Source organism: Mixophyes fleayi, chromosome 6, assembly GCF_038048845.1.
Source record: "Mixophyes fleayi isolate aMixFle1 chromosome 6, aMixFle1.hap1, whole genome shotgun sequence".
In the NCBI taxonomy this organism is placed as follows: domain Eukaryota; kingdom Metazoa; phylum Chordata; class Amphibia; order Anura; family Limnodynastidae; genus Mixophyes; species Mixophyes fleayi.
Genome location: NC_134407.1, coordinates 86,897,372 through 86,921,545, shown reverse-complemented (window position 1 = coordinate 86,921,545; position 24,174 = coordinate 86,897,372). Strand labels below are relative to the sequence as shown.

Below are 24,174 nucleotides of genomic sequence, written 5' to 3'. Positions count from 1 at the left end.
TATGAGGAATAAAATTAGAAAAATCTGCTGTAAACTAATCCCCTCTTGGTTTAATGTAATTTCAATCACAATCAAGATGTCTGCAGCATGGAGTAGCTAGTCACAGGGGAGAGACCTAAAGGTTAGTACTGCTGTAGTCCTGACAAAGTTGCAGGGGTTGATGGGAGATGTAGTTTACTGCCACCGTCATTGCACACAGAACTTTGATATAACTTAAAGCTGATATAGCTGCATTTTGAAAACCAGAAAACAGCTACTAGGAAAAGCAGAAGTTCTTAGAAAAAGTTTATATGGGTTCACAATAATTATAACAATAATTATATATCTTGGGCAGATTTTAACTTTTGATCAGATGCTCTTCAGATCAGATGCAATATCAATGTGCTGTACTTGCACCTTGTATTTTAATCCAAGGTGCAAATACAGAGCATTGTGCTTCAGGATCATGCCAATACATTTACTTTATTTTACAGACTTTCACTCTATAAGGTCAAACAGAGATGCATATCTGTTTGAACAAGGGAGGTGTGCTGGCACAGGGATCAGTGGTGATGCTGAAGCCTGCTGCTTTTTCAATGCATGTGGTGAGCTCGGTAAATCCACACCACATGTACCGCACATCTCAGAGGGGCTGTGTGAATGATGTTTAAATGTAAAGTAAATGAATAGTGTGCTGGGGGTGAGTTGTCTCCATTGATGCTAATTTCCTGTTGACCACTAAGCCTGAAAGCAAGGCAAGGAGGAACTTTACTTGTAATCAGAGTATCTTTAAGTTGGCCACACATGCAGTTTTTATTTTGAAAGAATGTTCCTAATTCCATAATGTAATTCAGCTATTAGATAGGTATAAACACATTCATATTTACACACTATTTAGTTTTTCTCTTCTGATCCCTGTGTGCCTTACTACACAGAGTGGTCAAAGTGCACATTTAGAATTATGAGTGGTTGTATGAAAATGTAGTGGGAATGGAATTTGATAGTTTTACAATTAAGGCAGTAGGAGCAGCAGCGGTAAGACACACCACCGTTTACACCCCAACTTTGATGTTTGTATGTATATACTCCTGATTCCAAGCACTCCAAAATATACATAAATTGTCCTTTTACCAAGTTGCCTTCCTCAGCGCTCCTGCTCTAAAACACTGTTAATTACAAAGTCCATTAGAGGTGGCACTCAAGGATTTTCTTTTTACAGTATTTCTAGTAATAGGTGTTGTGAGATTCCGACATTTCAGTTAGAGAAGTATAACTTTCCTCAGGGACATATGTCCTTGCCACCTCTTATGAACTATATATTAGGGATGGGAATCGTGTGATGATTCATGGGAACCATCGGTTAGATGGTTTCGACGTTCGATGTTTATAATCCTGCAATGGTGAGGATCCAATGTTTCACTAGAATTCTCCAGTGTTTTACGATGCTTACCAATGGTGTTTTTTTTATTTATCGTCTTAACTATTCTGTGGTGCTTTTCACTGCCTGCTGACTGTAACTCTGTCTTTATCACAACTAAAGAGTCTGACTCTAGTCTGTGAAAAAACAGACTGAACTGGCTGCTGTTGCGTGTATGCTGCTGCTGGGGTTATGGATGAGAGTGAAAGACACTCTGGGCAGCCAATCAGCAGCAGCACTTAGGACAGCCCCACCCCTGGCTCACTGCCACTGGTGCTGCTCGCAGCAAGTCACTGGGTGCTGTGTGTGACTGTTGCCGATTTTATGAGGGCGTTGACTGAGAGTGAGAGACACTCTGGTCAGCCAATCACGAGCAGCAAATTGGACAGGAGGGCAGACTGGCAGCTAATGGTAATTTAGCAATGAGTGACCGTGTCAGTCACTCACTATGTTTGCTGCATGAGACTGACCCAGCGGTGTCAGTGAGTCTGGAGTGATGTACTTGGTGAGGAGCAGCCTGAGTGTCGTGAGACAGAGTGAACAACTGGAGAGTGGAGACTGGATAAAGAGAGAGCAAAAATAAATAAGAGGAGGCTGAGAGAATGAGGGCCCTGATTCATTAAGGATCTTAAATGAAGAGGATTCTTATTTCAGTCTCCTGGACAAAACCATGTTACATTGCAAGGTGTGCAAATGAGTGTTCTGTTTTGCACATAAGTTAAATACTGCCTGTTTTTTCATGTAGCACACACATATCAACTTTAAATTTCAGTGTACAAGTAAGCTATCAAGTATTTGTGTGCTACATGAAAAAACAGTTAGTATTTAACTTATGTGCAAAACAGAACACTCATTTGCACCACTTGCAATGTAACATGGTTTTGTCCAGGAGACTGAAATAAGAATCCTCTTCATTTAAGATCCTTAATGAATCAGGCCCAAGGTCTGGAGGAAAGAGAGTAGACTGTGTGAGGAGGAGAGAGAGAGTCTGTATGTCAGTCTGACTTCTTAGCGCTTGTGGAGAACGAATCAGGACTTTGAGAGAAAGGACATTAAGGTATTTTATTGTACCACTGTCTGCTGCCAACAACAGAAGTCACCAGCGGTAAAGTGCAAAACACCACACTACTTTATTAGTTAGTCTGCCGATAGTAAAAATAAAATGGCACCACTCAAAAGTCCTTTGTGGAAACGCATGGTAAGAAAGCCAATGATGAGCACAAGACAGCTATTTGCAGATACTACAGCAAGCACCTAAAAACACATGGAGGCGCAGCTAATTTATAGTGCCACCTGAGAGCAGACACTCTGATGTGCTGCAGACTTCTGACCCAGGTTAATCTGCAGGAAAAAGAGACTGATGAGCACACGTGTACCCCAAGTGTCAGACAAAGGAGAAAGTGGTGCTGCCGCAGAATCTCTGTTGATAAAATAGAACAAGAACAGCCCAATCCTCACTCAGATCCAGTCGCAGACACATCACTGGTGCATTGGCTCCCATCCCGCATGAGTCAGGACACAATAGTAAATTCCATAAGAAATAAAAAAATAGTCCTTTAAAGGTGGTGGAACGAATAGCACCAGACTAACCCATTGCTCTGTTTACGTGATCTGTTAGGACAGTCAGCCATTCGCTGTTGTGGAAAATGTTGGGTTCAAACATGTATTTAAAATTGCAGCTTTTCTTTGTAAACCTTCGACTCTGGGAAAGCTATGAAAAAATGTCATAGAAAAATTATGACCTAAGCAAATTTTAAATTCTATTTAAATTCTAAATTATAACTATCTCTATATGTATATAGACACCTACATTTAGATAAACATACAGATGATTTCAGAAGTTTACTAATGTATTCTGGTTAAGTAGCCAGTTTACATAAAAAATGGAAACATCTGTTCTAAAAGCAATGTTTAGAAATAAACAATGTTTTGTAACCAATGTTTAAACCAGGCCTGTCAAACTGCGGTCCTCCAGGTGTTGTGAAACTACAAACCCCAGCATGCTTTGCCGGTAGACAACCAGTTGATAGCTGGAAGGGCATGCTGGGACTTGTAGTTTCACAGCACCTGCAGGGCCGAAGGTTGGACAGGCCTGATTTAAACCATCGGTACAATTGTTTTCTTTCGATGTCCCATCCGTACTACATATAGACACATAAATATTGGTACAATTCCCTGACAGCTGTGTAAATGTAGCACAAAGCACGTTCTTGTGTATCTATTGGTAGGTTCTTGTTATTAGTGCTGTGTCTCTTAATACCCACTGGATCACCACATATACTTCTCGAACTATAGTTGTGGGAAGGTTGCAGCATATGCTTCTGTTGAAAAAGCTGTGGAGCTTGAAAAAAATAATAAAAAAAAATTTGTGAATGCCACTCATCGGACTCTCATAATTTTACCGCAGTTGATTATGATGTATAGTCTTACATACAGGTGGACTTTTTTTTTATGCATTCATCATAGGAGTCAGTGAGACCTATAAAAGGCAAAGTACATTTTAATGTGTCCAAGAAGTGGTGCACTGAGATTTAAGAAAACAAGTGTGTGTTTGGCACAACAGTCTTTCTTCAAGTTTAACATCTGCCTTGTTATAGTTACTGTGGTGTTGGGGAAGCCAGCTCCCTCCACTCTAAAGTTTTCCGCTTATTTTTATTCTCTTCCCTCCCCTCCCCCCCCTCACATCACGACACTACCCCTGTCACATGCAGCTCTGTCCTCTCTCATGTAATTATACAAAAGGACAGGTCACATCTTTAGACAAGATCAGCACACCTTCTCCTTCTACTGTGAACATTGTAATTGTTTGATTAGCTAGGGGCTGTTTCCCTGTCTACTTATAAAACTGGAACTGAAAATTAAATATGATAAAGCAGAGCTGTAACTTAAAAATTGTGCGTCTTTTGCGAGGATGAAAACTGCCCCCCCCCCATTTTAAGCAAATGAACCACAGATATTAAGGCCCTGTAATAAGGTGCTCATGTCAAACACACTTTAAAAAGGTATGTTCTAACCACCATCGTTACCCGACTCCTGAATCTTATCCGTCTCCAGAATTGCTAGAATTTACGCATCTTTTCTTTCTAGGTACACATTTACAGGTTTTTCATCCGATTTATCTTGCCAGTCACGCGGTAAATGACTGATAGGTCAAATATTGCATTAGTGTGTACACTACCACGATCATGTTTTATCGTGCCAAGCACACTATATAGTTTCATTTGATTTTATAACCTGACTAAAAATCTCTAAACAGTGTTGGGTAAATTCTGCAGTGTGTATGCACTCACGACCAGCAGTGTAGGCAGATCTCTAGAGTTTAGAGTCACAATCTTTTCAGCAGATGGTTATGACAGATGAAGATCACAGGTCTGAAGGTAAATCGTGTACACATGAAACGGCATGCTAATAGGGACTTTCGGGGTCATTGTTAAAATCATTAAAGATATTGCATCGGGAGAAATTTAGCTTTAGTACTTGCTAATTACAGGTCATCCTTATCTGTTTGCAGGCAATAGTTCTCATGCTATTTAACTTTACATCAGGTACATTTCTGTCTTCGCTGGCATGTAAAATGCACATTTTGCCTCCATGTAAAAGCATGCTGGTGTCTCTAAAACAGAAAGATTTGTTTTGATAACACATAAATAACTTTATTTGTTTTACATTTCTCTTTTTTAAAGCACAAGTTGGAATCCATATAATCTCTAAATGTAAAAAATGTCCATAAGAAATTTGCTGTGCTTACCTGATCCATCTGTCTTATTACTAGGTGTTTAAGTAGAGGGCACCACTCACTGTCAGCATAGCACCTCTTACTTATATGATCCACATTATATTTGTAACTGTGTAGGAAACACATTGCCATATATGAATGAAAATCAGTTTTGTTTTTTTTTTTGGTTTTTTTTTTAAGATTTACTGCAGGATCATAACTCTGACTTATTTAGCTTGTTAATTAAAGTGAGTGTACATGTAAGGAAACAAATCTTTTACTAGGTCTCTAGAAAGGTGCGGCTAATTAAAACTACTAGAGAGAAATGGAGACTGTTGCTGTAGAAATGTAAACATGACCATTGTACCTTGCTTTTGTCTGCTTATTGAAAGAATAGGGGCTGGTTCTGACACTTTTGAAAATCTTTTGAAACAAGTTGTTCATTCTATAACAACATTAACTTGATTTTGTTTATACGTTTTTCAGGATTGTGAAGACATAATAAAAGTAAGTTATGAAAGCACATATAATGTTAACAGTACTGTTAGCTGAAACCACTGTAGTATGTACCTAGCCTGATTATCTGGCCAATCAAACTATAAACAACCGATAAACGATTATTGTTCCAAAGCTTTTCGTATCGTTTCATTTGATTTTTAAACCGGACTAGAAATATTGTTCAACGATAGAACAATGTATTTCCAATTCTGCAGTGTGTATGCACTCGCGACCAGCAGCGTGCACATTCCATAGAGATTTATAGGAAGTCATGGTCTTTTCAGCCGGTAGTTATGACAGACGAAAAGCACAGATCTGAAGGTAAATTGTGTAAAACATGTATAGTATGTACACTTGAATCGGCATGCTGAGCTGGACTTATTTTTTTTTATTTTTCTGTTTTTGGTAAAATCGTCAAAGATATCTCATGGGAGAAAATTTATGTATTGTGTACCAGCCTTAGAATAAATCTATACTTGGTTTGCTGCACTTTGTTTCTGGCACAGTCCTATGTCCTTATTTCATGTAGTAAAAGTGGTAGCCCATATGTTATACTTTAAAGCTTAAGCATAGCTGAAATATTACAAATATATTGTGTAACTTATATCAGGCAATCAGATATCCGTTAAGGTGAGGGCTACACAATTGTTGAACAAATTATATAAAAAAAATCACATGTAACTGTTAGGCTATATTTATGCAGTTGTACATGTCAACATGAGACAAAACTTCTCCAATTTACATTAATAAACTTATTGCTACAGGTCAGACACTTGAATGTGTAGCAAACCTCTGCAGTGGACCATAATTTGTGGGCCATGTGGCATGTGATGTGCTTTTCAGGTGTTTAATTTCACACAGTGAAAGACCACAATGACTTGACTTAACATGACCCCTGGACATGTTAAATTATTACCTTTGACATAACTTTTAAAACTTAGTAATTAAACTTTTTAAGATCTGCATATAACATGCTGGGCAGGTGACCAATCATAAAAATTGCCCTGTCCTAGAAATAATATTAGGTGGATTTCTTCTTTTAAAAGAATACTGAAAACAGGCTTTCATCAACTTTTTTTGTGTAGATAGACTGGTGGAAAATATGGACAATGATTGCCACAATCTTTCAGCATATGCCGTAATTCCAAAACCTCAGTATAGTGAAGCACATAATCTGGTCTTCGGCCTTGGCTTTAAGGATCTGTCAAATTTGTCTGCATGCTTGTGTATCTAAATTGTGCTTGCATCCGTCACTCTTGTTGAGCGGTATGTTCCCTTATAGGAGCAGTTTAACTTTGCAAGGATACGCGTAGTGTTAAGTTTGACTTCCACAAGTTTGTTGCCACATTGAGGTTTTGTTTGGTCTCCAGTTTTACAGTTGCCTACCTGCACCACCATGTTTTTCTTGCAGGAAGTCCCATTATGTTACTCCTGTGAGGTATTTGATACATGAAATTATATTGTACTTGTTTTACTTTGAAAAAATGAAATCTCATTAATAGAAGTACCAGCAAGTGACTAACCTATTATAAAACATATTTGTGCACCTGCTAGATATATTTGAAAAATGTATTGCTTGGAAAGGTTAATAACCTATTTTACTTGGTTAGGAAGCGCTACTTAAAATAGCATTATTCACTAAATTGCTTGTCTGAATATAAAGCTGGGTGTGTGTGTGTGTGAAACTATCCACAAATCATTTTAAATTTCTATCACTAAATATGATTAAAAATGATCCACATTTTAATTGTTTCTACATCAAAAATACATCAGCCAGTCAAACATAATCATTACATACATTTAGTTATTGTCTGGCTATGCCATTTGGGATTCTGCTGTACCTCATTCACGGCAAACAGAATATCATGGGGCCACCATAATGTGATTACTCTTATATATTGATCATGTTCACAGTGTGTATGACTAAACTGCACATATGTCTAGATACAGTAAGATGTTTGACCAGCTGCAGTCCTATAATAGAACCAACATTAGTCCAAATTAGATAAAGTTTGGTATGTACCATAATATATTGTGTGCGAGACATGTAATCCTTTGTTAATGTGTATATATCCTTATATATCCTTCAGTTTTATGCACCCCAATCCACTTTAATTTCAAACACCCACAATACTTTTACAAATGTATATGATCTTTCCTTTTGGAGAGCAAATCAGATGTTGAAGACAAAAATAGGAAAAAATCAAAACAAAAGCCATACACACAGATTTGTACATTTATGGATTATTTACATTACAAATGTGACATTCAAGCAATTTATTATATCCAGAAGATTATTAAAAAGCACAATTAATCTTCCCTTCCCCCTAAATGTCTGTGGTGGCTATACTCTAAACCAACATTTTATTGCCTTTTTCTTTTATTGCTTTATATTTATACTTTTCATAGGATTTGAGGCCCTTGTTTAATAACACATTTTTTCATTATGATATACATAATTGTGGAACCCTGTATTCTTTGATGTCCATGATTTATTTCACTGCATAATGCTATATGCAGTGGTCTGTGGTGTGTACGGTGGCATTCCATACTACCATTTCTCCTGTGTTCATAGTAAAAATGTCGCGTTCTCATTACATTTTTCTTACCGCCACTTCTAAATGTCCACTTTGACCACTCACTATATCGCTAATGAAGTTAATATTTACTACACCTTTGTATTCAAATATACTCTCAATGAATTGTGTAGAATTGTTTAGAACCTTAACACTACTATTCAGTCCTGTTTAAGTTTGCCTTATGGAGAAAACATTAAAAATTATAAGAAGTCCTCAGTAGATGTGACAGCCAGATGTGAATAATTACAAGAGTCAAATATTTCAAACCTGCAAATATGAACAGGAGAATGTAGCTATGCAAGGATAATTGTGTATTTTATTTTTTTGCACTTACCGCATGTAAAGTGTTTCCAGTTTAGCTAGTAGATGCACATATTGGACACCTCCCAAGGTGTTCGTTTTTTTTCTTGTTTTTTGTTTTATTACTTTTTTTAAATTTTAACCCCTGACAATTGAGCCTTGAAGTGAGTTCCTACCTTCCCCTGAATAGTAGTAGGGATCATGCAAAAATTTTTTCTTGTGCTTTCATCCATAGGGGACACAGGAAAGTCTCGACAATGGGGTATAGAGTGGTGTTTGCTTGGAGTTGGCACAATAAAGTTTTCTTTGAAGTGCTGACTATATCCTCTCTACGTCAGTTTCCAGAGACAGGTGCCTAGCCCTTCAAGTGGCTATTCGACAATTTCTGGACTCGGGGGTAATAATACCAGTGCCGGATTCATCAAAGGGCATGGGATATTAGCCCAGCCTTTTCCTGGTACCCAAACTGAATGGGTCGGTCAGGCCAATCCTCAATTTAAAGAATTTTAATGTTTTTCTAAAAGTAATCAAATTCAGGATGGAGTCCATTCATTCTCTAATTGTAAGCCTGGAGGAGGGGGATTTTCTGATATATTTGGATATAAAAGATGCATATCTCCATGTTCCTATATGGCCGCCTCACCAAAGGTATCTCAGGTTTGCAATACAGGACAGGCATTATCAGATCCAAGCATTGCCTTTCGGTCTGTCCTCTGCTACCAGGGTTTTTACAAAAATAATGGCAGAAATGATGGCATTGCTTCATACTCAGGGGGGTTATGATAACTCCATACCTGGACGATTTCCTAATAAAGGCACCCAATTGGGAGATCCTGCTCAGAAACATCTCGCTGACTCATCAGTTGTTGTTAAAACACTGATGCATGGTCAATTTCAAAAAATCAAAATTGATACCTTCCCAGAGAAATTTCAAAGTATGATATTGGATACTGTCTAGAAGAAAATATTCCTTCCTCAGGACAAGGTGGTAGCTATCCAAAGTATGGTAGAGGAGATACTAAAACACTGCAGGGTGTCTGTCGACACATGTACACGCTGTCTAGGGAGGGTGGTAGCTAAGTTCGAAGCCATTCCTTATGGAAGTCCCATTTCTGGACCTTGCAGCTGGACTTATTAATTTAGTGGACAGGATCTCATCTGTTTCTGCAACAGTTAGTGACCTTGGTTCCGAAAACAAGATTGTCCCTCACGTGGTGGATTAAGTCAAGCCATCTTCTGACTGGCAGAATTTTCGGAGTATCGGACTGAACACTCCTGACCACAGATACGAGTCGGAGAGGTTGGGGAGCAGTGACTCTGGGTCACACTTTCCTAGGTCCCTGGTCGCGGCAGGAAAGAAATCTACCGATAAATTGTCTGGAACTCAGAGCAATATTTTATGCTCTTCTGAAAGCACAGTCCCTTCAGGGAAGGCTATTCAAGTGCAGTCAGACAATGTGACTGCAGTTGCATATAATATAAATATATATATATATATATATATCACCAAGGCAGAACCCGTAGCTGAAGTGCAATGAACGAAGTAAGTCATTCTGCTCTGGGCAGAGAATCGCACACAGGTGATATCAACAGTTTGCATACCAGGGATAGAAAACTGGGAGGCAGACTTTAAGTCGCCAGGACATTCTTCAAGGAGAATGGCAATTGAACACAGAGGTGTTTCAATCCCTAGTAAGCTGATGGCATCAAGACACAATTTCAAGCTTCCACTGTATTGTGCTCGAACAAGGGATCCAAAGGCAGTGGCAGTAGATGCATTGACAGCTCCGTGGAACTTCCAGTTCGGGTATGTGTTCCCTCCCTTCCCTATGCTTCCTCGACTTCTCAAGAGGATCAGGAGGTCGGGGGTAAAAATACTCCTGATAGCGTGATATGCAGTCATTCAGTACATGCTTATGGATGGCCCATGGCCTCCGCCGCTAAGAGGAGACCTTCTTCTGCAATGTCCGCTAGTTCATCCAGATTTACAGTGGTTTCTTTTGATGGCATGGCTATTAAGAGGGCAATCCAAAGGCACAGAGGTTTTCCATCAGCAATCTACAACAATGGTGGCTGCAAGGAAAGCAGTCACATCGAAACACTACCATCGAATCTGGAAATCAAATGGTGCGAAGGGCGAAAAATATCTGCCTCAGCCTTTAAAACATCCAGGTTTCTCTTGTTTTTACAGGCAGGATTGAGACTGGGATCTTTGAAAGTGCAGGTCTCAGCCTTATCTATATTTTTTCAACAGAAACTGGCAATTCTCCCGGAGGTACAGACCTTCTTACAAGGGAGTTTTTGAGATTACAACCTTCGTTTGTTGCACCAACTGTGCCGTGGAATCTGGAGTTGATATTTTCCTTCCTCCAGTCCTCCCTGTTCGAGCCTTTGGAATTAACAGAAATGAAATATTTTCATAGAAAATGGTCATGTTATTGGCCTTAGTTTCAGCAAGGCGAGTATCAGATCTCAGTGCACTGTCGTGTAAGTCTCCGTATCTAGTGTTTTTCAAGAACAGGGCTGAATTAAGAACAAAGTTCCTTCCAAAAGTTGTATCAGCTTTCCACATTAACCAATAGATAGTGGTACCTAACCTGGAGGATAATTCTCCATCAGTCCGTTCTCTGGATGTGGTTAGAGCACTAAGAATATATGTGGAAAGAATGGCAACAGTTCGCAAGACGAATGCGCTGTTTGTATTCTATGACGCAGTACGTCAAGGGTGGCCTGCTTCTAAGCAGATCTTGGCACGGTGAATATGTCTTACTATCCAACAGACTTATGTGGCTTCATCAAGAACACCTCTGCCATCTATTGCTGCTCATTCCACTTGATCCATGGGCCCTTCTTGGGCAGCTGCAAGAGGGATTTTTATTGAGAAACTGTGTAGAGCAGCCACTTGGTCGGGTTGACTTTCCTGTGTTTTTTTACAAATTTGATAGTGTTGGCTTCTGACTCTCAATTTGGCTGTTCAGTGTTGCAGGGCTCTCCCTCCCGTTAGGGTTGCTCTTCGTCGACCCCATTGTCAACTTTCCAGTGTCCCCTATGGATAAAATAGAAAACTGAATTTACTTACCGGTAAATGTCTTTCTCTGATTCAATAGGGGACACTGGGCGCCCTCCCAGCGCTGGGCCATTTTCCTGCCATGTATTATGTGTTGACTAATTCTGCCTAGATCTTTTCAGTTACTGTATCTTTGGTTATGTTAATTAATCTTGTTCCTAAAAATCAGTTAAGTGTCTCTCCTCTGGCACAGTACTAAACTGACTTGCAGGAGGGGCATAGAGAGAATATAGTCAGCACTTCAAACAAAACTTTATTGTGCCAACTCCAAGCAAACATCACTCTATACCCCATTGTCAAGACCTTCAAGTGTCCTCTATGGAATCAGAGAAAAACATTTACCGGTAAGTAAATTCCGTTTTTTTTTGGCTCTTTTTCACCTAGCTATCTTTGATCTGTTGTTCTCGCCGTGGAACACACAATGGTGTTTTGCAGCAAATAAGCATAACGATTATCACTAAGAGTGAGATTAATGAAAATGTGCACACACATGTACATAATTTTAATGTTAATTTTTTCTATATATGTTCAAATTTATGTAAGTTTACCCAGCAGCACTTTCCTCTAGTCTATTTAGATGACTCTAAATTCTTAATTGTTTCATTTACACGTTGCCTATTTATCCGTCTGTGTATTCTTGTTACAAAATGTCTTCTACAAGTGTTCAGCATGGAGAAAAATGGAAGCTTGTACTTCTTAAGAGGCTCTGGGAATGGGTTAACGTTGGATGCCTTTTCAGACTCTCTAGATTTTATTTTCCGGCTTGACATTTTTTTAAAGGGACCTTTCGTGTAATAGAAGAATGCCAACAGGATGTAACATCAAATCTGTCAAGGGCCTTCTCCAATGCAGCTTTACTAATCTGCCGTCTGCAGCTGTTTTAAAATGCAGTTCCCCAGCACTGGCTTAAAATAATAGGCTTGCGTTATATGATGGTGTGTGTCGTCGCCTGCTAAGTGTTATAATTTTTCAAAAGGCTCTGATCCGGATGAAACGATTTGTGTGGAAATTATACGAAAGGGTGAAGAAAATAAACTTGGCATGAATTAAGGGTGAGAGAAGGGAGGAGTGTTGCTTGCTTTTGCCTTGTTTTAAGAGTTGATGGTATTCTTATGCTAATCCAGTCCTTGGATAAGGAGCAAGTAGCCCCCTGTACACAATGGAACTGGAGCCAGGATGTCTGGCCTGTAGTCGAGCGCGCCTTGAAAAGCATGTCAGACAGGGCGCCTGAGGCAGCCTTTGGGGGCAGGAGCTCAAGGAAGAGGAGGGTCCTTGCTTCTTTGCTTCTTTATTGTGCTGGCATAAGGCCAGGAGAGAAGACTGCAGATGTAAAGTCAAGAAATGCAGCACCGTGGAGCTCTTTCTGTTGGCTTCAGTTTTCTGTGTGTGTAACCCTTTCTGTAAAGGAAGTATTCACATTCATGTTTGAGCAGGAACACGGTCCTATTTAGACAGATTACGGTTAATTGCCTAGCTTCTAAGGACTTGGAATAAGGTTTTAATGTAGATGGGAAAAAAAAAGACAGCTTCTTTCTTCCCTGCACTGGATCCTTTACTGACTTTCTCCAGGGAAACAATTGTTTCAGAACATAAGAATATGGATGTGTGAATTTAATCTTGGCAGCAAATGGCTAATTTCCATATCAGAGTTGTTTATAAATTAATGACATTAACAATAATGACCTGAATGCATTTTACATGTTACCAACCTTGTTTGGGATCAAAGATGTAAAGTATATTTGTAAAACCAGAATAGTGTTAATGCTCAATTAACTGTAAATTCATTCATTAAGCCATGTGAGCCATTCTAGAACAAGGAACTGTTTTGGGCAATTAGATGTTATTTGTTAGTGCTACACAAAAAGTTTTTTGCTGATAATGCTTGTTGTGCCCCCCCCCCCCCCCCCTTTCTACTCCATATACAGTGTTTTTATATTCCTCAGAAATGTATATGTGGTAATTCCTTCGAAATCAATTTATTTTAAATGTGGTTGCCATCTTCTGATCATGTAAACAGGCCACAGTATAAGCTGGACATGCTCTATTATGACCACCAATGTGTGCGACCACCTTTTACAATGATCTTGCTGCTCATCTATGGGATCAAAAGGCAACATTGACTCGTGTGGCAGCTTAAGGTAAATTGCAATGTTCACATATAAGTTTTAGAGGCAATGTGCAGTCATAGCCTTTTATCCAGTTCATATAAAAAATGTATACTTAAAGCTAACCACATGTTGTAATCTGCTACTTTAGCACAATTGCTTGTAAGAGCGGTTAGAAAATAACCACATAGGCCAATAGTGGTCGTCTGATCACAGTATTTTCTTTCCTATATTGATCCAGTCCGTTTTGGATGCATTATTGGGGTCTAGTTTAGTTTAATGTATGTCTTAAATTAGCCCTAAAAAGTGTGGATGCATTAGCAGTGTATTCACACCTCCCAACTAGTCCGCTTTCGACAGGACAGTCCTGATTTGAGGTGACTCTTCCTACGGTTGGAATGCTTGTTCCAACTCCCGTGAAGTTGGGATGTATGTTCCCACTCGGGTGTTGTGCATAACGGTCACTGCTGGGCACGGCATTTCAAGGGTGTCGGGGCATCCCCAAACACTTCTGAATCACTAAGCACTGCCCTATGGGATGTAGCAAAGCCTTCAGCATGTGACCAAGTCCCCTTTTGAGTCCACACTATTTGTCCTGCTCAGGGGGAAGTCAGATGTTAGGAGGTATTCTGTATTTATTATGTGTCACTTGTGTGTTCTGAATGTTCTTACTACATTTATCAAAGTGGGCTAATGCTACTGCCCGCAAAGGTGCAAAGTAAATTTCATTATGAGTGGGAAGAGCAGCATGTAACCCCCTTGTAAATGTTCCCTCTCTGCCATTGTATCTGTATTAAATAGTCCAATCTAGCAAGATGAAGTCTCATTTTTGCATTTTAGTGGAAATTTTTTTTGCTGTAATCTACACTTTTCAAGAAATGCTTTTGATCCACCCATGCAAACTTTTCCAAGTACTTACCTGCAAAGTATGACATCACATAAGAGCATTTGCAGGTTTGTAAATATTTCACTATTTCTAAATGCACTGTGTTAAGAGATGGAATAGAGCTGTCCGCAATAATCTTCTGTGTAATTAGCCCAGGAGATGCCAGGCACTGTGTACTTTATGTAAGTCATAGATATTTTTTGAATAATACTAGATAAAATATACTTTGGTATAGTTTATAAACGGGAGTTGAGTAAGGTCTCCAAAATATTTCAGATAAATACGCATCTCAAATACCAGAAAGCAGAGTTATCGGAGCACTGCTGAAGTCTGCGGAAAATATCGCTCAGGATTGAAGTGGTATTAACGAGAATATTGGTTATACCTTGCACACTTTGTTATATAAACCACTTGAATGTCTTTACTACTTTTTTCATTACTACTTTTTTCATTTGTAATATTACATCTTCATCAAATAGATGAAAATGCTGTTTGTCATAAGACAGATTCATATCAACCTCTGTCTGTGTGTGGGGAATGGAAATTTATCTTTTCAACTACAATTCCTATAATGGCTTAGACCTCAACTGAGCATCATTGGGAATAGGAAGTTAATAAACACCTGGTATGTTGGAGTGGTGTTCCTTCCTGCTGCACGTAAAATTCACTCAAAGCAAATCAAAAATTCTGAAGGACAGATAATTTTGCAGTATCTTTTGCAGTAATTTGATTGTCACTAGCACTTCCTGTCCTGGGGCGGCCAGTTCAGAGTGTAAATAAAAGCACCCTGTGCTAGTTTTATGATGTCATGTTTCAGATATGAAAACACCAGACACACACATCACAGGGAAACTTTGACTTTTATGTAGACCCCCATGGACATTATTCAAAATAAAATAAATCTTTTGACTTGTGTACCTGATTTAAATAAGTGTTTTAGAGTTGATATAAGTTGGCTTCTTTTGATATATTTTATCTTTTATTCCATGGGTATTATATGAGAAATTCGTGCTGTGAAATAAACCTTTGAGAATTTTTACACATTTCATTAACTTTTTAACATGTTGTTGTGGTGGCCGCGTACTGATGGGATTTCCTTCCCTTACCTTGTCCTCCAGACACGATTCAGGTTCTTTTTTATTCGGACATCCGGTGGTCAGGAGATAAATACTTCAATGAGAGGGACAAGGATTGGTCAAATAACTTGGGTTTATTAATAATGCGGTAAAGATAATTTTGGTAAGCCACCGCGCCACTGACCCCTTCAACTCAATGGCAATGACAAAACACTCATTTGATCAACATAGAGCACAATAGCATTTAACATATAATATACAATAAATACATTTTCAGGTAAATCACTTAACATTAATATTCAACTAAAACATTTGGTGCACCAATATTATCCCTGGTAACGTTACCATATTTTACACTCAGTCCTGGGTTGAACTGTGCACAGGAATTTAGTAGAAGTGGTGCACGTGGTTGGGGCCCATAAATTACTTTTTCACGCCAAATAAACTGATGATATTTTGTATTACACAGTCTCTTTTTTTGTGTATTCACAGACCTCTCTCTTTTCTCTCCTCTCACCCTGTTCTCAGTACATAGCTCAGTCTGTTTAGTGTGATGTCACAGATCTCTATACTGCTTATTTGTTTTCAGTACTTTCCCTTTTACTCACACCTCTCTTTGGCTCACTTCTTATCTTCTTCTCTTCTTACACTTCACTTTTAATCTGCTTATAGATCACTTTGTCCGATTTTCATTCTGTCCCTATTTTTCTCTCAGTCTATGCAGACACAGGGATCTCTCTCCCTCAGAAGTCTTGAACTTTCCTCTTCCCACTGCCTTCTGGGAGTTCACAGTTATTACCAAAGTTAGTGGACTTGTTGCTATGCCACAAACTCCTCCTTCCTGTTACTCCCGGCAACCACCAACCACTCCCAACTGTCACTTCTCCCTCAAGAAAATATACATTTTTTTAAATCTTTATGAACACTTTTAACAATTAACAAATTAAATTAACAAATTAAAAACCTATAGATACACCCCAGGGTACTCGGATTTTGGGGCACCACATTCTTCCCTCAAAAATATCTTTTTAAAATTTCAAACTGCTTTTTATCAAACATTAAGGGGCTGATTCAATTAGCCGCAAGTAGCCATCATACTTTATTTCTGCATGTTTAGGTAAGTGACCTTCATTGTTCTCCACAGAAAACTGCCAACCAGGTAGCATTAATAAGTAGCTGGGTGGGGGCAGTGTAATACTTTTCAATAATAATGAATAATGTTGGATGTTATTGACAACACTTATATTATTTATAAAGACTTATTTATTGCCCCCTTTTTTTTTCTTTAATGTGTGGCTGCTGAGTCCTGCCTGGACTGACTACCAGGACTGTTGGTCAGTGGTCTAACACACTATGCTGGCTGCAGTGCTCACACAGTGGCTATTATAACACCAATGGTGCTGGACCTTTTCTGGGCAACTCAGAAATGAGGAGTTCTGAGAACACCGCACATACACGCAGTGTCTGAATCTCCACAGAAGTGTTCCTGCCTTCCAATACACACCCTGTATTTTAACATCACACTGAGTGGGAGACATCTCTGGTGCTTGCCACAGTAGCGCAGGTGCTGTCGGGAAATTGCTCCTTTGACCTTTGCTTATCCTTTGCTTGCACCTCATTACTGTAATTACCATCTTTGTGTGCATAAACAGAACGTGATTCTACTATGATGCCTCACAGTAGTTGAATAGACCACAATGTGCTTGATCACTGTACCAGTCCTTAGATTTTTTTTTTTTGTCTTTCAAAACTGCACATTAGTGCAGCCTGTGTAAAAGCGTGTGCATTATTTAATTTCCCTTGGTGTGTACTGAAGATACTGTGATGCAAATCTCACCTAATCATTCGGGGTCATTGTGCTGAAGCTGGCAGTTTCTTACATTGAACTTTGCTGTCAAATATGTATAATAAAGGAATAATTTTAGCAAACTATCCTATATCAGCTGCTAAAAAGAATCATTGGTTATAATGACATGTATTTGAATATGCCTTATTGAAATGCTAGTAAAGTAAACGTTGGGTTTTGGTTTTTTTGTGTGGTAATCTTGAAAGGTATCAAGATCCTGTCGTACAGGAGTTAAAGAATAAAATAAAATCTAAAACTTATTGAGGGGTTAGTCTATAACTTACAAATATTATCATTGTCTGCAAAGGGATCACAATTTCTTTGCAGCCTGGAGGTACAGTGCAAATGCTATTTCGTGTTTAGGTTTAAGGACTATTAATAAAATTATACATTTGCGGGGGTGGATCAGGGTCATTGTTATGCTTTAAAAGATTCACACTATAATTTACTATTTTCCCCTCAAAGGTATCTATTTTGCTTCTGTGTCAGAAATAATTCTCCTATTAGACTGTATGCAAGGATTGCACCTTGTGTCTTGTAAATGAGCACTTTGATTACTGTATGTCAAACCTGTTTTTTGTTTTTTTTTCTCCGTTAAACACATTTTCTACTGTACAGGTGCCAAGTACATTGTGTGAGTTCTGCCCTATCCTGCAGCACATGATAGTCTTCCAGTCTCTTTCGTGTCTTTAATATGGTTGCCCCCTGTTGTTACCCTGTCTCCCATCCCTTGTGGTGATGAATCCTCTTTGTTTCCTAATTACAGAGAAGTCACAGATGTGTGAAAAGTAGGCCACAGGTCGAATGCTGTGTGCCCCATACCCAATGAAATTGGAAGTGACAGGCATCTCTTTGCTCCACCACTAATTTGCCTCTGTGTTAAATAGCTCCAGAGCCCCAATTAAAATCAAAAGTTCTTGGGTTCTGTTGAACAGACAGATTGAGTTATTTATGGTGGAAGCAGTCACCAACAGTAATTGAGGCACATCCTTGAACAAATACAAATTATTCCATTCAGGAATAGCGCCAGTCTGACAGGGTCGTGCAGGTCAAGCTCACCGAAACAAGAGGCCAATGAAAGCCAAAATTTGCGTTTCATTCATCTTAACACAAATCTCCTTTTGTCCACATTAACTGTTCAGGTGTTGCAACAAAAGCTCTTTGCAATCTAGATATGATTTCTTATTCCATGTAGTAAAAACAAACCCAAAATATTAAGCCTTAATTAGGAGTCTTACCCAATTATTTATTTTATAGATTAATGCTGAGTGATCATGTAATTTTACATAAATCTGTCCTAGTGAATATGTATGCATACTAATTCCTCTCTCTGTTGTGATGTCAATGCATTTGCAAAAACTAAAATGTTATATTTGTACATAAAAGTATTTCCTGGTATAAACGCTATGTGTCTTAAAATATTTTCAAAATGTTTTGAAGTCTGAAACTTAAAACAATTAGCGGGCTGAATTTTCTGGATAATCTCACTTATGATTTATTATGTTTTATTTACAGTAAAGGATTGGCAACTAATGAAGAAAACAATATCTGAAACGGAAAGCATTCTGCATATTTCTTTACGTTTTCCTTCCGTCGTTGTGAAATGCTACCATTGAAGAGCTTGAGAATGGTAGAGCATGTGTTGGCCGCTTTGCTGGGATGCTTTCTACTGGCAGTTCATATTGAAGGTCAGTGATCAGTTAAATCTTATTACTCTACCCTCTGCATTAATATAGTTCCTGCTATCAACACAGCACTCTTATGTGATAGGGAGAATAAGAGCCAGTCCAGTTTCTGCATTCAGACCCCTTTTAACAATTTGTTCTTTTCCTTAGCCTTCTGTGTTTTTCTGGCTTCTGTTTATAAATATGTACCACAGGAACTTTTTTTTTTTAAATGTGCCCCAGTGGGGAGCAAATGTTGTCCCTAGTTTTGAGCCATGGTGTTTTTGTTACTAGAAATAGCATTTACTTAAAAATAATCTTGACTAAATTCAAGTTTCACTTTTTTTTTTTGCCATGCGTTTTAAAATTGCCCCATCACCAATGGTCTATTCTTAAAATATGTCCTCTGGATAGAAATGGAGCACTGGTAGCTGTTTAAAACCTTTTCCATTATTCCCTTATTTATTTTTTTAATTCTAGGATGCTTCTGCTTCAGAAGGGATAACTTAAAAATTCGTAGGAATTAAGCTGGTGTCTATCAAAGCGCTAGCATTATTGGCAGTCAGTCACTCCTGTTCTGACATTGAATGATTAAGCCAGGGATTTTTTGTTTTCTTATTTTTAGTGAGGCTAAGGTTCTGGAGGGAAGGGTGATGAGGACTCCCAAGTCTGCTGATGGCGCCACAGCCACTCTATTTTAGTCAAGCGACCCGAAGGCTATAGTAGTCAATAGTCAAGTTGGGCTTTAGAAACGAGTCCAGAACCTCTGGTGGTGATGATGTGACTGCAATGTTCCTCTTTTCTTTACGCTATTTTGTGTGAAAGACAAAACCGCACTGGCTTGGCAAGGAAAATATGAAGTATATGAAGAGGGAACAGTGCACATGTGCTGACATCACAAGAGGTTATAGACCAGGTATGGTTAACCTGTGGTTTCCAGGTATTGTGAAACTACAAGCCCCAGCAAATAGACGATATCTGACAGGTATACTGGCACTTGTAGTTTCGCAACACCTGGCATTTCTGCCTACTTTAAAATCATGTGGCCAACTCTGTCTGCTATGTATTCATGGGCAGTACTGTGGCCTTACAGGCTGGTGTCATGGGTTTGATATCAACCAGGGCCAGGGCCGGACTGGGACTAAAAATCAGCCCTGGCATTTAAAGCACACAGGCCCACCTCTGTTGAAAAAAATGTGCACGACAGTGCAGTGGCGGTGCCGCCAAGGGCGTAGCTACATTATGTTGGGGGCGTGGTCAAAATGGTGCGTTGATACATACATTATAATAAAACATTACATTTATCAGACCCTCCCCATCCACATTACGCCACCCCCCCCAGATACATTATGACACCCCCAGCCCACTGTACTTATCTATGCTTCTGATGCTGCTGACATTCCTGTAGAGTGAGCAGGGAAGCTCTTAGTTTCACGAGATTAATAAATCTCATGAGACTTAGAGCTCCTCGGCTTGCTCTGCAGGCTGTGTCCTGGGCGGAACTGGGAGCACAAATTCCTCCTGCTGACCAGAAGTGGATTAAGGCTCGGGGGCCCGGCACTTAAGTCATAGGGGCTCCTATAATGTAATTTGGCTATTGGACAAATTTTTGACAAATACACAGGCAATACTGTGTGCACTACTGTTAGGTGCACGCAGTTCTGCCTTAACAAGCAGTACAGTGTGAAGTAGGACATATCTCCCAACTGTTCTTGTAGTCAGACCAAATCCTGACTAAGCGGGACAGTCACCCACCAAATTCAGAACAGTTGGCAGACTGTCCTGGTCTCTCCTACCTGTCTTGTCATGGTCACCACTTGTGGCTGCTGGTGTCTTTAGATCAGTTGCTGCTTGTCTGGATCCTGGAATGTTGGATGCCCTATTAGGAGAAAAAGTACATGAGTAAATGAAATTTAGCCCTGGTGTTAAATCAATATAGCATCCACGTTTTAAAATTAGGCCTCACTGCAGCCACTCATTAAAATACTAGTATTCACATTTGATAAATAAATCTATTTCCCTCCAACTAGCCCTGACATTAAATAGCATTCCCATTTAATAAATAAAAATATTTTCCTCTCTCCAAACAACCCCAGCAAGAAATTAAATGGCATTTAAGTTTAATAAATATATCCATTTCCTACAACCACCCCAGGCATTAAATAACTCATAATCACATTTAATAAATAGACCTCATTTTCCACACACAGCCCCACATTCAATTAATAGCTCCCAAACCACCCCAGCATTAAATTAAAAATCCAATCACCCCATCTTAAATTGATAGGCCCCACTATTAAATTGCCTCTCCATCCCCCCACAAATTGAATAGCACCCAATAATTAGCCCCTACCTGCAATGCAATTCACCATTAGATTAACTAGCCTACCTCCCACATTATATTAAGACCCCCCCCATCCACACATTATAGTCATACACCGACCCCCCCCCCACACACACACACACACATTATAGTCGTACGCCGGCACACACACACACACACACATATTATGGTCATACACCGGCCCCCACACACACACACATTATGGTCATACGCCGGCCCCCACACACACACACATTATGGTCATACGCCAGCCCCCACACACACACACATTATGGTCATACGCCGGCCCCCACACACATACAATAGTCATACCCTGTCACACACAAAACATACTATATTTTCACTGTCACACACGTACACACTATAATCATACCCTGTCACACCCACATACTTTACATACCCTGGCACCCACACATACTTTACATACCCTGGCACCCACACATACTTTACATACCCTGGCACCCACACATACTTTACATACCCTGGCACCCACACATACTTTACGTACCCTGGCACCCACACATACTTTACGTACCCTGGCACCCACACATACTTTACGTACCCTGGCGCACACACATACTTTACGTACCCTGGCGCACACACATACTTTACGTACCCTGGCGCACACACATACTTTACGTACCCTGGCGCACACACATACTTTACGTACCCTGGCGCGCACACATACTTTACGTACCCTGGCGCGCACACATACTTTACGTACCCTGGCGCGCACACATACTTTACGTACCCTGGCGCGCACACATACTTTACGTACCCTGGCGCGCACACATACTTTACGTACCCTGGCGCGCACACATACTTTACGTACCCTGGCGCGCACACATACTTTACGTACCCTGGCGCGCACACATACTTTACGTACCCTGGCGCGCACACATACTTTACGTACCCTGGCGCGCACACATACTTTACGTACCCTGGCGCGCACACATACTTTACGTACCCTGGCGCGCACACACACATACTTTACGTACCCTGGCGCACACACACACATACTTTACGTACCCTGGCGCACACACACACATACTTTACGTACCCTGGCGCACACACACACATACTTTACGTACCCTGGCGCACACACACACATACTTTACGTACCCTGGCGCACACACACACATACTTTACGTACCCTGGCGCACACACACACATACTTTACGTACCCTGGCGCGCACACACACATACTTTACGTACCCTGGCGCGCACACACACATACTTTACGTACCCTGGCACACGCACACACATACTTTACGTACCCTGGCACACGCACACACATACTTTACGTACCCTGGCACACGCACACACATACTTTACGTACCCTGGCACACGCACACACATACTTTACGTACCCTGGCACACGCACACACATACTTTACGTACCCTGGCACACACACACATACTTTACGTACCCTGGCACACACACACACACACTTTACGTACCCTGGCACACACACACACACACTTTACGTACCCTGGCACACACACACACACACTTTACGTACCCTGGCACACACACACACACACTTTACGTACCCTGGCACACACACACACACACTTTACGTACCCTGGCACACACACACACACACTTTACGTACCCTGGCACACACACACACACACTTTACGTACCCTGGCACATAAACTACCCCCCTTCCCTCCTTACCTTGTGCGCTCCGCGGCGCGCTGTGCAGTCTCTCCTATCACATGGGACGGCACCTATCACGTGGTGCGCGTTCCATGTGACATAGCCAGATCCATTCATAGAAGAGGAGGGGAGAAGAGGACGCGCGGCCACCAGGAAGGAAGTATACAGCCGGCCTCATTTCTCAGCGCACAGACTGTCATGCAGGAATTCTGGCATGACAGTCTGTGCGCTGAGCGATGGGGCCGGCCAGCTAGCAACCGGCCCATCTGGCCATCGGCCCTTCTGGCATTTGCCAGAAGTGCCAGATGGCCAGTCCGGCCCTGACCAGGGCCCTATATTTGTGGTATTTGTAAGTTTGTTTTTTTTACCGTAGTTGTGTGGGTTTCCTCCGGGTGCTCCGGTTTACTTCCACAGTCCAAAAAATACTGGTGTATAGTATATTAATTGTCAGAGGCACTTCTGCTGGAAATGTGTGCTAACAAAACATATATGCACGGTGGCTTAGTGGTTAGCACTTCTGCCTCACAGCACTGGGGTCATGACTTTGATTCCCAATCACTGCCTTATCTGTGCGGAGTTTGTATGTTCTCTGTGTTTGCGTGGGTTTCCTCCGGGTGCTCCAGTTTCCTCCCACACTCCAAAAACATACTAGTAGGTTAATTGGCTGCTACTAAAATTGCCCTTAGTCTCTCTCTGTTTGTGTGTATGTTAGGGAATTTAGATTGTAAGCTCCAATGGGGCAGGGACAGATGTGAATGAGTTCTCTGTACAGCGCTGCAGAATTAGTGGCGCTATATAAATGATGTGTGACACTGCTGGTATCCGTATAACGCAGTGGTTCCCAAACTGTGTGCCTAGGCGATTTCATAGGAATGCCAAGCAAGTCGGGGGACTACTTGGTAATTATTTTGGCTTAGGGGTGCCTTGAAAAAATTATGGAGACCTTAAAGGGTGCCTTGAACAGAAAAAGTTTGGAATCCACTGGTATAATGTGTGGTGGCACAGAAGGGTTGATTGTAGTGGTCCTAAAACTGC

General features: G+C 40.3%; 1 protein-coding gene across 2 annotated transcripts in view; it reads left to right on the top strand.

Moving 5' to 3' along the window:
* BMPR1A (bone morphogenetic protein receptor type 1A) overlaps positions 1–24,174 on the top strand; it is an 83,460-nt gene that overhangs the window by 31,663 nt on the left and 27,623 nt on the right. Inside the window, exon 2 of one of the 2 annotated variants that reach the window (XM_075217010.1) lies at positions 18,984–19,156. In XM_075217010.1, the coding sequence (XP_075073111.1) occupies positions 19,072–19,156 (85 nt within the window). In that variant the 5' untranslated portion in view covers positions 18,984–19,071. Of the gene's footprint in view, positions 1–18,983; positions 19,157–19,957; positions 20,049–24,174 lie in introns of those variants that run through there. The other variant, XM_075217011.1, reaches the window with a different exon arrangement.